Source organism: Anguilla rostrata, chromosome 8 (assembly GCF_018555375.3).
Source record: "Anguilla rostrata isolate EN2019 chromosome 8, ASM1855537v3, whole genome shotgun sequence".
NCBI classification, from domain to species: domain Eukaryota; kingdom Metazoa; phylum Chordata; class Actinopteri; order Anguilliformes; family Anguillidae; genus Anguilla; species Anguilla rostrata.
The window spans coordinates 2,490,355-2,505,388 of NC_057940.1; the positions used below are offsets into that span (position 1 = coordinate 2,490,355).

Here is a 15,034-nt window from a genome sequence, read left to right on the forward strand (position 1 = left end):
GTATGCATACGTGTGCTGTATTTGTGGTGTGCGTGTCTATGTGTGTATGTGTGGTGCGTGTGCGCGCGTATGTGTGTGTGTGTGTGTGTGTGTGAATCAGGCGTCGTGTGGTGTGGTCTATTTATATGTGTGGTGTGTATGTGTGATGTGTGTGTGTATGTGTGTGTGCGTATGTATATGAATGGTGTGTGCATGTGAGAGAGAGAGTGTGTGTGTGTGTGTGTGTGTGTGCGCGTGCGTATGTATATGAATGGTGTGTGCATGTGAGAGAGTGTGTGTGTGTGTGTGTGTGTGTGTAATACAGCTCCTCACCTCAGGTAAAGAACAGCTCTAGTTTATTCCCCAGGGTTCTCTTTGTCCAACTGCAACTACAAATCCACCCCACCTCCCCCCCCATTGCCCCCCCGCAGAACTCGGACGTATGGAACATTCTATGGACAAAGGGTGACTCTTCCGCTCCCCTGGGAGAGTCCATTCACACTGAGAGGGGTCAGCCGAGCAGCACAGAGCACCACACCCACCGCGACAGAATGCCAGGGCTGCTCCTGGGAGCCCTGGACGCTCCCGCGGGCTTTACAGCGACCTGTTCCACGCCCCCGCCCCCCCCCCCCCCGCCCCCTCCCGACCCTCCACCCACCCCACGAACACCACACCCTGAACCCCCCTTACTGCAAAACGCTACAGAGTGAACTCAACACAGTCCATATAAACACCGGGCTCAACCACTCAAACCACCGTTTCCATAATTAGGAATTAGAAGTAGAAACTTAAAATCTTCCATGAGTGGGGAGTTTTTTTTGAGTGGACCCCTCTCTCATCCTCCGATCCGAGTCTCAGAGGACGCGACAGCTGTCACAGTGTTTAGAAAAACAGTTTTACCAAAATCTGTGATTGGTCAGACTGATGTGTCTCTGGTAAAAAGGAGCCCAGTGATTGGTCAGACTGATGCGTCTCTGGTAATAAGCAGCACAGTGATTGGTCAGACTGATGCGTCTCTGGTAAAAAGGAGCCCAGTGATTGGTCAGACTGATGCGTCTCTGCTAAAAAGGAGCCCAGTGATTGGTCAGACTGATGCGTCTCTGGTAAAAAGCAGCCCAGTGATCGGTCAGAGTGATGCGTCTCTGGTAAAAAGCAGCACGGTGATTGGTCAGACTGATGCATCTCTGGTAAAAAGCAGCCCAGTGATCGGTCAGAGTGATGCGTCTCTGCTAAAAAGGAGCACAGTGATTGGTCAGACTGATGCATCTCTGGTAAAAAGCAGCCCAGTGATCGGTCAGAGTGATGCGTCTCTGGTAAAAAGCAGCACAGTGATTGGTCAGACTGATGCGTCTCTGCTAAAAAGGAGCACAGTGATTGGTCAGACTGATGCATCTCTGGTAAAAAGCAGCACAGTGATTGGTCAGACTGATGCGTCTCTGTTAAAAAAGGAGACACAGTGATTGGTCAGATGCTGTTTGACACAGCGAGGGGGGGGGGGGGCACAGACGGGACTCAGACTGGCACGGGCACCCCTGAGGGGGGCACAGTCTTGGGCATGAGGCCTCAAGCCCAAACTCACCCGACTGTGGAGGTCAGGACCACAGTTACAGGGACACAGACCTGGAGACGCGTTTCACTGAGAATGATCAGGATTCTCAGGAGACTGGTTGGGTTTTTCCCAGCATCTAAAGAGTTAAAAGTAATCCGGAAGCATCTGGCCCACGAGCCTCATCGCCCTTCAGTTCCCTGATACGCTCAAGGGGCTTCTCTGATAGGGAGAAAACACGCTACACGTTTTTATCAAGAAAAAAAAACAATACACAAGAACGTGAGAGACACAGACAGACGGGTGGACATACAGACACACAGACGGACAGACACAAAGACAGACGGACAGACACTCAGATGAACAGACATACAGATGGACAGACAGACAGACAGGCTATTTCACCACCTTGAGAAACAGCAAAACTGTTCAGTGCCACCCCCCCCCCAGAGGACAACACAAATCCCCTCAGAGGAACAGCCAGTGATGCTGTGTAAGAAAACCACGCGAGGTCAGCTCCACTGTGCGATCTCTATGCGACAAAGGCTGCCAATGATTTTAGCGCTGGGCCAGCAATACGGTGCTGAATACCAAAAAGTATTCTTCTGCTTGAAATGATAGACATTACTTTTTTTTTTTTTTTTTTGCTAAAAGCTTCTAAGATTTTTGTTTAATTTTCCCCCAAAAGTGCAGAATCACACTCGGCAAACGCTGCACGGAATGCTCCCGTATCCTGGCAACGTGCAGCAACCCGACAGCCCATAATAGGGGCCAGCCCAGCTGTCCACACAAACATTACATAGCAGCTCTTATGTAACGGCATGCCGCACTGTGAAGTCACGCTGCCCCCTCGCTGGCTGCCCCAGTGCCGCTGCCCCTCACCCCCTCGCTGGCTGCCCCCCCCCCCACCCCCACCCCCGTGCCCGCTGCCCCTCTCAGCCCCCCCCCCCCCATCGCCCGCGTAACGGGCTCCGCTTTTCGGGAGCCGGCCAGCAGGAATGCACCGCTGCGTGCCGGCCAGACGGAATCCCTCGCTGCGGAATTCCCGGAATTTGCCGAGCTGATTTTATTGCGGCAAAGTCCGGGGGGGGGGGGGTGGGGGGAGACGCTGAGTCACGGTAGCCGTGGTAACCGCATTGCCACGGCGACAAGCTTTCCCTACCTTGTCGTCGGGGTACATGCCTGCCGTCCGTCCGTCCGCCGCGGTGTAGAGAACGGTGTGAGAGACACAGCGGCAAAATGCTGTACGAGCCCGACAGAGAGAGAGAGGGAGCGCCGCGGAGAGAGAGAGAGGAGAGGAGGAGGAGAGAGAGAGAGAGAGAGGAGGGAGGGAGGGAGGGAGGGAGGGGAGGAGGAGAGAGAGAGAGAGAGAGGGAGGGAGAGAGAGAGAGAGCAGGGAGAGGAGGGAGAGGAGAGAGAGAGAGAGGAGAGAGAGAGAGGAGGAGAGAGAGAGAGGAGAGAGAGAGAGAGCACCGGGGAGGGAGGAGGGAGAGAGAGAGAGAGAGGGAGGGAGGAGGAGAGAGAACCGGAGAGAGAGAGAGAGAGACTGCAGAGCTTATGCGCACGTGCACATACACACAGACACTAACATGAATACACACACAAGACAGACACAGATGCTCTCACACACACACATACACACACACACACACAGACACACACACACACACGCACACACACACACAGACACACACACACACACGCACACACACACACAGACGCTCAGTCAGACAGATGCACACCACTGACAGTTAGTGTCAGAAAAGGGCGCTAACAGACTGATGTTCAGATCCTGTGTTCACAGGTCCACAGCTCCTGTAGAATACCAATGAGGCTGTACTCTCTCCCACAAGCTAACGCTACTCTCTCCCACAGGCTAACGCTACTCTCTCCCACAGGCTAACGCTGCTCTCTCTCACAGGCTAACGCTGCTCTCTCTACTCTCTCCCATAGGCTAACACTGCTCTCTCCCATAGGCTAACGCTACTCTCTCTACTCTCTCCCATAGGCTAACACTGCTCTCTCCCATAGGCTAACGCTACTCTCTCTACTCTCTCCCATAGGCTAACACTGCTCTCTCCCATAGGCTAACGCTACTCTCTGTACTCTCTCCCACAGGCTAACGCTGCTCTCTCTACTCTCTCCCACAGGCTAACGCTACTCTCTCCCACAGGCTAACGCTACTCTCTCTACTCTCTCCCATAGGCTAACGCTACTCTCTCTACTCTCTCCCATAGGCTAACACTGCTCTCTCCCATAGGCTAACGCTACTCTCTCTACTCTCTCCCATAGGCTAACACTGCTCTCTCCCATAGGCTAACGCTACTCTCTCTACTCTCTCCCATAGGCTAACACTGCTCTCTCCCATAGGCTAACGCTACTCTCTGTACTCTCTCCCACAGGCTAACGCTGCTCTCTCTACTCTCTCCCACAGGCTAACGCTACTCTCTCCCACAGGCTAACGCTACTCTCTCTACTCTCTCCCATAGGCTAACGCTACTCTCTCTACTCTCTCCCATAGGCTAACGCTACTCTCTCTACTCTCTCCCATAGGCTAACGCTACTCTCTCCCACAGGCTAACGCTGCTCTCTCCCACAGGCTAACGCTACTCTCTCCCACAGGCTAACGCTACTCTCTCCCACAGGCTAACGCTGCTCTCTCCCACAGGCTAACGCTACTCTCTCCCACAGGCTAACGCTACTCTCTCCCACAGGCTAACGCTACTCTCTCCCACAGGCTAACGCTACTCTCTCCCACAGGCTAACGCTACTCTCTCCCACAGGCTAACGCTACTCTCTCTACTCTCTCCCACAGGCTAACGCTACTCTCTCCCACAGGCTAACGCTACTCTCTCCCATAGGCTAACGCTACTCTCTCTACTCTCTCCCATAGGCTAAAGCTACTCTCTCCCACAAGCTAACGCTACTCTCTCTACTCTCTCCCATAGGCTAAAGCTACTCTCTCCCACAAGCTAACGCTACTCTCTCTACTCTCTCCCATAGGCTAAAGCTACTCTCTCCCACAAGCTAACGCTACTCTCTCTACTCTCTCCCACAGGCTAACGCTACTCTCTCTACTCTCTCCCATAGGCTAAAGCTACTCTCTCCCACAGGCTAACGCTACTCTCTCCCACAGGCTAACGCTACTCTCTCTCACAGGCTAACACTGCTCTCTCCCACAGGCTAACGCTACTCTCTCCCACAGGCTAACGCTACTCTCTCCCACAGGCTAACGCTACTCTCTCCCACAGGCTAACGCTACTCTCTCTACTCTCTCCCACAGGCTAACGCTACTCTCTCCCACAGGCTAACGCTACTCTCTCCCACAGGCTAACGCTACTCTCTACTCTCTCCCATAGGCTAAAGCTACTCTCTCCCACAAGCTAACGCTACTCTCTCTACTCTCTCCCATAGGCTAAAGCTACTCTCTCCCACAAGCTAACGCTACTCTCTCTACTCTCTCCCATAGGCTAAAGCTACTCTCTCCCACAAGCTAACGCTACTCTCTCTACTCTCTCCCACAGGCTAACGCTACTCTCTCTACTCTCTCCCATAGGCTAAAGCTACTCTCTCCCACAGGCTAACGCTACTCTCTCCCACAGGCTAACGCTACTCTCTCTCACAGGCTAACGCTGCTCTCTCCCACAGGCTAACACTGCTCTCTCCCAGGGTCTCTCTCCCATAGGCTAAGGTTAAACTTTCCCAGGGTCTCTCTCCCATAGGCTAAGGTTAAACTTTCCCAGGGTCTCTCTCTCTCTCTCTCATACGCTAACGCTGCTCCCTCACCCCCCACCCCCCCCCAGCGGCCTGGCTTGAGGGGGATTAGGTGAGTGGTGACCTCAGCGCAGCCCGTGTTATACCCTTAGGGAGAGGGGGCTGGGGGGGAGATCCACAGCCAGCAGCGGGAGCTTTAATCACCAGATCCAATCAGACTGGGGGGGGGGGTGGGGTTTATGATTGTTTCCTGGGAAATAATCCCCTCACATGTCTGCCAGAGGAACGAGCAGACAGCCCTGTCGCCTGACCACAGGCTCCGCCCCCCCGGGGTGAGGTCAGCCGTGCCGTATGAAACCACAGGCTCCGCCCCCCCCGGCGTGAGGCCAGCCGTGCCGTATGAAACCACAGGCTCCGCCCCCTCCATGCTGTATGGACTCCACACAGGGTCTCTGCTTTCTAAAATCCACTGGGACGTGCGGCTCAGGTGTGGCAGAATGCAGCAGTTTAACAGCAGGTCAGCAGTTATATTTCAGCTGGAAATAGCCGGGCTGTCCCACTGCTGCACCCCCCCCCCCCAACACAAATGTGTCCCATTACACACATCACACACTCTCTGCCCTCTGATCCCTGAGGAGGAGGGGGAGAAACAGTGGGGGGGGAGGGATGCATTTACTCTGCAGACAGAAAAACAAACACACAAAAACATTCTCACACACTTGCACACACGTGCATACACACACACACTCTCACCACATCACCACTCTACACATTGGAGAGGGTTCTACCAACACAGAACTGGAGTCTCTCTCTCTCTCGGTCTCCCCGTTTCTCTCTTCCTCTATTTCTCTCTGTTTCACTCTCTCTCTCCCTCGCTCTTTCTGCACACATGGCCTTTGCTCTCTTACGCAAGTGTGTGCAAACACCGGAGTGTAACGAACGTGTGTCAGCCAATCCCAGGGCAGAGAGTCCCTGCCCTCGCGCTCACCTGCCAACAAACACTCCCACAATCCTCAGCGCTCCAGACTGGGAAGGAACCCAACAGCCCAGCGAAGCGCACGTTCACACAGGACGCTCCAGCGCCGCGGAACTGCAGGCCAAGCCCCAGAGCCAGCACACACCCGAGCTACAGCGTCGCTAAACTCACATCGCTAACGGATACGCTAACAAGCCCCGCCCCCGACCCGTCCGCTCACGCATCACAACAGCAGGGCGGGGCTCGGAGGCTCAGGGGGGGGCGGGGCCGGCCGTCAGTCACACTTCAAAGCGCTAATTTGGCAGAGAGCCGCGGAGATCAGATGTGGGTGACCTACTTTCACCTGCCTTCAGATCCCTCTGCTTCCTCCACAGGCCAGCGGAGGGGAAAGAACCTTCCGGAAGAACGGCACGTACACTCACGCACACACACACACGTACACGCACACACACACACGTACACGCACACACACACACACACACACACACACACACACGCACACACACACACATACACACACACACGTACACACACACCTTCCGTGGCTGAGGCTGATTTATGTCATTTCTTTGTTTTATGGGATAGAGAACATGAAAGTTCTCACGCAGTTTCAGATTCCTACACCAGGCTGACAGTTGGGCACAGCAGGCAGCCCTAAAGACAGTAAGAGCGAGGGACGGCGTTCAGTAATGTTAATTAACGCCGTGCGTTTGGCACAGAGGCGAGCGGGTGATCCTGTTCGGCACAAGGCCAGCGATCTCAAACTGAACTCCCGGATGGTCAAAGTGTCGGCTGCCTGTCGCTGCGTTTCAGCGCAGGAGAGCGCAGTTTAAGTCCCAGCTCGACTAGAGAGTCCACACACAACCTCTGTTTCCCAGGAAACCACACAACCTCAGTTTCCAAGGAAACCACAAAACCCAGTGACAGTGGGGTCCTTGAGGGCTCGATTTAGGCAAGTCTGTCGCAGGTGCATTCGCGGGGGGGGAGAGGGGCGCGGTGCGTTTGGCTGCGGGTGCGTTCGCGGGGGGGGGGGGGGGGGGGGGCGGGGGGGGGGGGGGGCGGTGGTTGGCATGGGGTGCGTTCGCGGGGGGGGCGCGGTGCGTTTGGCATTGCGGGTGCGTTCGCGGGGGGGGGGGGGGGGGGGCGGGGTTTGGCGCCGCGGGTGCGTTCGCGGGGGGGAGAGAGGGGCGGGGTGCAGGGTGTGTTCGCGGGGGGGAGAGAGGGGCGGGGCGAGGTGCGTTCGCGGGGGGGAGAGAGGGGCGGGGCGAGGTGCGTTCGCGGGGGGGAGAGAGGGGCGGGGCCTACCTGCAGGTGCTCCAGGGAGCCGCTGCTCAGCTCGTCTCCAGACTCCGAGTCAATGCGCAGCTTCTCCGAGCTCCCGCCCGAATCGTCCGGGGTGACCCAGATCCCCGGGGCGGGGTGCCGGGGGACGGGCGACTCCGCCCGCGCCGGCGCGGCCACGTGGTTGTCCTGGCAACGCCCGGGGCTCTCCGGGCGCTGGCCGGCGTCCCGGGGGGACGTCCCGAAGCCGGGCGCGTCGAGGTTTCGGCCGAGGGTGTCGTCCGGCCTGCGGACGTGCAGGAAGTTGGGTTTGGGGGCGGTCCGCCCGGACCTGCCCTGGTGCAGGGCTTTGGGGGGGGGCATGAGGGCCTTGCGTACCTCCCGCACGTACTGGGCGGGCACGTAGAAGGCCTTGCTGCTCTCGTCCTTCTTCACCTGCCACCAGTCATCGTTGGTCTTCCTCACCAGCATGTAGCAGTCGCCCTCGCGGATGCTGACCTGGCGGTCCTTGGCCTTGTACTCGTAGTCGTACTCCACCTCGATGTACAGCTGCCCCGGGGCGATGGGCAGCTCGCAGCGGCCCTCTCCGTCCGCCATCCTGACCGCGGGACCCGGCGAGCCTCACAGCGGGGGGGGCGGGGCCGTCCGCATGACTGACAGGGCAGCGGCGAGCTGCGGGAGGGAGACACACAGTAACACGCACTGAGTACACACAGTAACACGCTAGATACACGCTGAGTACACACTGAGTACACACTGAGTACACACAGTAACACGCTACATACACACTGAGTACACACAGTAACACCCTACATACACGCTGAGTACACACTGAGTACACACAGTAACACGCTACATACACACTGAGTACACACAGTAACACGCTACATACACACTGAGTACACACTGAGTACACACAGTAACACGCTACATACACACTGAGTACACACTGAGTACACACAGTAACACGCTACATACACGCACTGAGTACACACTGAGTACACACAGTAACACGCTACATACACGCACTGAGTACACACTGAGTACATACAGTAACACGCTACATACACGCTTCAACACATCACACACTAACATGCCGTGTGTCTGGGGAGCCGTGAGTGACAGGAAGCTGGCTGTGAGGGACAGGAAGTTGGCTGTGGAGCTGTGAGGGACAGGAAGCTGGCTGTGAAGCAGTGAGGGACAGGAAGCTGGCTGTGAAGCAGTGAGGGACAGGAAGCTGGCTGTGGAGCTGTGAGGGACAGGAAGCTGGCTGTGGAGCTGTGAGGGACAGGAAGTTGGCTGTGGAGCTGTGAGGGACAGGAAGCTGGCTGTGAAGCAGTGAGGGACAGGAAGTTGGCTGTGGAGCTGTGTTTCCTCACACAGAGAGAGAGAAGATGGTCCGATATAAAGGCAGCAGTGGATCACACCGACCCCCCCCCCCCCCCAACGCAGGGCAGCCAGCAGTACTTAAGTATGCAGGCACCGCAGATTAAAATGTGTGACGATGTCATAGCATCTATTTTTAGGTACGCTTCTATTTTTAGGTAAGCTTTTTGTTGTGATACAAGACTGCAAAGCGTTTTAATCTTTAAACCACTCATGTGAACCCTGTGCCAGTTCTTTGCCTACGATAAAGGCCAATCTGAGAAGGCTATTACACCCGTTAGCAAAAACATGCTTAAAAGTATGTTTTGCCAAGGAAGGCAGCAAGTCCAACCAAGCAAAGCTTCTGTCCAACAACCACCCCAATCTCTTCAGGGACCTCAAAATCGACAGGTGTGATAAGACGGATACATCATGCTTAGATTAAGGTATCTGGATGGTTTAATAAGTTAGTACGATTGTTCACAGAGTTCTAATGTCTTAACCTGTATTTTGTGTGTCCGATATTTTTGTTAATAAATATTTTTGAAAAGATAACTTGAGTTCACTTTTCATTGTATTTTAAATGAATATCAAAGCTGGTGTTCTTATCAAAGTTAAAATTTTGGTTTGGGAACAGCCCGCCAGGACTGGAGTTAAACCTGCAGACGCTGCGGCCCTCCAGGACTGGAGTTAAACCTGCAGACACTGCGGCCCTCCAGGACTGGAGTTAAACCTGCACACACTGTGTCCCTCCTGGACTGGAGTTAAACCTGCAGACGCTGTGGCCCTCCAGGACTGGAGTTAAACCTGCACACACTGTGTCCCTCCAGGACTGGAGTTAAACCTGCAGACACTGTGGCCCTCCAGGACTGGAGTTAAACCTGCAGACACTGCGGCCCTTCAGGACTGGAGTTAAACTTGGAGACACTGTGGCCCCCCAGGACTGACCCCGGGCTGAGCTCTGCTCTGAGACCCCACCCCCCGGGGTACCGGGCATCAGTCAGAGGAGAAACCTGAAAGCTCGCCACACGGCCGTCTCCACGGCAGCCGAGCCAGCGCTCTCCCTTGGACCCGGCCGAACTCCGCCCCCCTCTGTGATGTCACACATACCTCAGCGCAGCAGCACTTAACCTGCGGGCATGGTCTGACCGCGGCTGCGGCTCCAGAGCCACCATTACAGCGCACTCTGCACCGCGCGAGTGTTAGCGCAGGCCAGTCTAACCAGCCGGGGCCCCTGGGGGCCCTGGGGGCCAAACACAGGGCCAGCTCAGGCATGCCCCCGTCCCATCAATCACAGAGAAGAGAAGCCATTATTCAGAGGCTTCTACACAGAGACAGAACACTTCCCACCAGCGACTGTATAATCAGCAGTACTTATGCATATCTGAGGGAGGCAACCACTTTGGACATGTACGCACACGCGCACGCACACAACACTGCACTTACTTTACAAACCGTACATTTAGCCAGCGTGAGCAGTTTAGATTTTTTCTTTTTTTTTTTTCCTTTAATGAATCTGACCCCCCAGGGGAAAGGAGTTGGAAAATCCTGGTGCAGGATGAGGACTAGGATCACCTGATTCGACTACCTGTTCACCAACACACCTGGAATGGGACCCCAGGTCTGCTAAACGTCTTCCTTCCCTCCGTCATAAATATACTGTCTTCAAACCAGAAACAGCTTCTCACATGCCAGAGGAGAAACAGAAAACTGATTGAAACTGAAAATAACTACGTTTCCCAGGACCACCAACAGAGATACAACATGTACAAACTGGTTCGTTAAAGTTTAAACATATGTTAAAACCATTGTATCATTAAAGTTGTGTTAAACAGCCTAATTGTGAGAAGGGTCGATAGCGTTTAAAACTTTGATTTTTAAAAGCAATAAGCAGTTGGCTTTGGGAGGTCACAATAGTTCATTTTCATTGGTCATAAATCACAAATTTATACACCGATCTTCGTGTGCTTCCGCCACTCCTGGAGCCTTTAAGCGTCTACACTTGTCAAACTGACAACTGCCGCCTACAAACATCACCACTGTAAGGCCTCTCCCCCTACTCTCACTGAGCAGTGACAGCACAGTAAAGTGGATAGAAACCTGGCGTTGCAAACTCAAGAGGTTGCAGGTTTCACTCCCAAGCTGGGCGCTGCTGCTACACCCTTGCGCAGTGAAGGCACTTCACCAAAACAGTGAAATTTCCAGTGGCGCTGAAAATAGCTAAATGTAGGCTAATGCATGTAAATAGGAGCCCGCAGGAGCTCGGCACAAATGCCCGAGCTTCGATTGCAGACTGCATCCATTTCCCCCTCGCAGTCCAGTAAAACTGCAAGTGCTGCTCGTTGCCTCAGCTTCATTACAGACAGGGCGGGGAGTTTCAGAATCAGCTACAGCCCTGCTCTCCAGCACCGTGGATTCTCAATCAGGAGCCGCCGTTAGCGTGATCGGCTCTGTTAGCATAATCACGTTGTTAGCGTAACCGCTGCCGTTAGCGCGACCGCCACTCTTCAGCATAGCAACCAGCATTAGCACAACCACCGACAGCCGTTAGCCGCGATCACCACCGTTAGCGTGATCTCTACCGCCAGCGTGATCGGCAGCCATTAGCACGACTGCCACCGTTAGCGTGATCAGCCGCCATTAGCGTGATCTCTGACACCCTCCTGTGCAGTGAGGCAGGAGCAGAGCTCCAGTGAGCGAAGGACCGCGAAAGGTGTGGCATATCCGTGGCGGTGTTCACGTGTCAAAACAAACACGTCAAAAAAACAATCTCCCAGGCTCCACGAGGCACCATAACACAACAAAAGGAACACGTGGGGGGAAATAAAATATTAATGATGCAGCCAACTGTGCTGCAACGAGCACCCATTAACCCTACCCAGGGCCCAAGAACAGTTCCCTAACCAGTATGCTAGAGAGCAGTTCCCTAACCAGTATGCTACAGAGCAGTTTCCCAACCATTACATTACTGCCATTTAGCAGACTTATCTTATCCAGAGTGACGTATACAACTTTTGCATCCATTTATACAGCTGGCTATATACTGAAGCTATGCAGGATAAGTACCTTGCTCAAGGGTACAACGGCAGTGTCCCACCTGGGAATCGAACCTGTAACCTTTAGGTTACAAGACCAGCTCCTTACCCATTATACTACACTGCTGCCCAGTATGCTACAGAGCAGTCCCCTATCCAGTATGCTACAGTCCAGTAACCTAACCAGTATGCTACAGAGCAGTCCCCTATCCAGTATGCTACAGTCCAGTAACCTAACCAGTATGCTACAGTGCAGTTCTCTAACCAGTATGCTACACTGCTATCTTACTGCTCTGACCTAGTACTGTCCCCGTGTGCAGTACACACTGGTACGTTAAGGCTTGTTCAGATTTAACATTCCGATGGGTCTACAAGTAGCATGCCGAGCTGCATAAACCCTTCAGAAACAACGAATTCTTTTGTAAAAAAAAAAAAAAAATCTCAGAAAAAACACGAATAAAAAAATCTTAAGAAAAAAAACACGCCTTACGTAACCGTTCACCCATGTTCAACTACCGTAATGCGACACAGAGTTCAGTCACCTGGGTGTGTGTCACACCTTTAATCTGAGTGAGCGTGACACGTTTAAAGGGGGGGAAAACTCTCCTCTCTCTTCCTGAAAGAAAACCGTTTACAATTCTTCAAAGGCCGAATAGAAAATCGAAATTTAACATGCCAAAATAAAGAAACAAAGGCTATTTCTGGGTCCTCCGCCGACAAGCTAAACAATAGTTGTAGTTTTTTTTCTCCTTCAAAACTTGCTTTGATATGCAACGGAAATGAAGGAATTGCAACCTGCTAGGAGCCAACACAATATTCATGAACCAGCTTCCTGGAACGCGCATGGGTGCATACTTCCATGTTCCGTTGTTCATTTTTAAATCTGTAGGAATGCCTTACACCGTAATTACATGTTTTCCATTGATTTCTATCGCCAATGAATGTACTTAACTGCTCATTACAACATTTTAAGTCGATCGCACCAATATCTGTATGGAATTTAAATGTGACCTGTCCTATTCCAATTCTGCAGTTAATTACCAAACTTACAGTACCCAGTATAAACTTCGATTATAGGTCTACCTAAATGTTGGCCTAAGTTGACTATTATGAGTTGGTCATGTAACTGATACCAATATTTTCAGATTAAGGTTTGTCACAAAGAAAGATCTGCATTTTGTCAACAACAGCAGTGATTATGCGGTTTTAAATCTCTATTACTGTTGTTGTTGACAATAACAAATAAGTCATAATAAGTACAATGTCTGACTACGATAGCATGGCTTTGATGAAAACTGATTTCAAAATGCCCGCAAGCAAGTAAATTAATGTGACGCGATACCAAGTAAATGCCACAAATAGAGTAGCTAAATTAATTTGGTTTCCACGTTATTTTTGCTCGTAGCAGCCAGTCTCTGATACTAATTATATAGACTAGTTCACCCTGCAGATTTCGTGTTGCCTTCTCAAATAAAAAACCCACCATACTAGATAATACAGCAACCTGCTATAAACAATGGTCTGAAAATGTATCACTTTGAACTCACTAGTTGGCTAAACTGGCTAGCTAAGGTAAAACTTTAGCTACAGTAGTTTACACTTAGCTACCGTCAAACGGATAAGTTAAACAAGGAAAATTGTTTGAGGCGTAGGTTTTAGGACTAGGCTACCTGTGTAACCTAATAGATACTACATTAGTATTACCTAACAATCTCGTGATTTTGTAAGGTAACGCTACTCAAAAAGCAAACAAAACTTAGCTCGCTAATTAGCGTGCTAGCGAGCTACGTTTGGTGGTCCGTGGCGACACTGCGCCTATTCCAGACCGCTGGCAGGCAAGATAGAACAGGTTCATTTTCATTCCAGGGAAAAACATGGGATCACCCGATTAGCTCGTTTGCAGGCTAACGTAAACTATTCTGACCAGCAAACAATAACAACAATCCGCCAAACGAACACTTCACTCTAAACGATGACTAGTTTTTAGACTAGTTATTTAACGCTTCGCTACGGTAAGTCGTGGTCGCGTAGCCAGCAATTTGTGTTCGCTATGCTAGCAGTGTATAGCTAGGAAAAGGTGCAGTGGCATAAATGTTGGTTTAGCAAGCGATCGATACCAACCTTGTTTTCACCTGGCTCTTCCTTTTGAGTAAATAACCCGGCTCTTTGATCAAATGAACTTTTTTCCGCCTTGTCGTTTCCCCCACTCTAGTCCGCGGGCAGCAAACACTCCCTTCAAACTCGATTCCACTCAACCTGACGGTGCTCTACTTCGCGCTCCTTGTTTTGCCAAACTAGTGAAGGACTGCAGCAGAGCCGACTTTGCCAAAAACCCACGCTCCTTTCGGCGCCTGTGGGAGATTTAGACGTTTGGCTCCATCTTGTGTTTCTACTGTGAAAATACTGGCTTCGCACAGAAATTTACAGTGGGTAACATGCAAAAATATAAGCTTGAAGTGTAAATCGGCGGCTAGGCTAGGTTCCTTATGGCCCAATCTGGCGATGGCACGGTGGCACAACAATACCACGCTGACGAGGAAGCACATCTTTTAAGACCCCTTTCAGTGTTCAATGCTCAAATATAATTTTTTAAAAATTGTATTTACATACAGTTTTTGAAGATGTACATTTATGCTAGTTGGTCTTTTTAAAACTTGAGCCTCAGAGACAGGCTGCAGGGAAGTGTTACGTGACAAGATAGGGAAGGTAGTCTGCGTGTCACTGGATGAGGAGGGAGATGTGGGACTGGATGGGCAGGGTGGCAAGGTCGAGTCAGAGAATGTCAGATTTTAAAAAGTGCAAGAGCTCAGCCATGTGTCCTCTGTCCACTATAACCACACCATCCACCCTCAAAGAGGTGGGACGACAAGAAGTAGAATTTCCATTTCCAGCATCACTTTCACCCAATAGTTTCGTTTTCATTATTTATTTTTTTTACAAATAATATGCAGCCACATAAAAATAATAGGCGCACAGTCTTTTGTTCTATAAAACATGATACAGGGAATCATTTTTATAATTTCATATAATAAAGATGGGGATTTCATGTTGTGAATGGGATTTATGTAACAGTAGTCTGTAGTATTCTCCCCTTAGAATTTACCCGAAATTATAATTTCACAGCTGTTCTATTTAAAA

At 51.8% G+C, this 15,034-nt stretch overlaps 1 protein-coding gene across 1 annotated transcript in view; it reads right to left on the reverse strand.

Moving 5' to 3' along the window:
- Positions 1-14,327, reverse strand: part of LOC135260291 (rho GTPase-activating protein 12-like) — a 45,058-nt gene extending 30,731 nt beyond the window's left edge. Inside the window, exons 1-2 of the mRNA XM_064345532.1 lie at positions 14,018-14,327; positions 7,521-8,168 (exon numbers count right to left, since the gene is read on the reverse strand). Coding sequence (XP_064201602.1) covers positions 7,521-8,093 — 573 coding nt within the window. The 5' untranslated portion in view covers positions 8,094-8,168; positions 14,018-14,327. The remainder of the gene's footprint in view (positions 1-7,520; positions 8,169-14,017) is intronic.
- Positions 14,328-15,034: the final 707 nt, after the last annotated feature.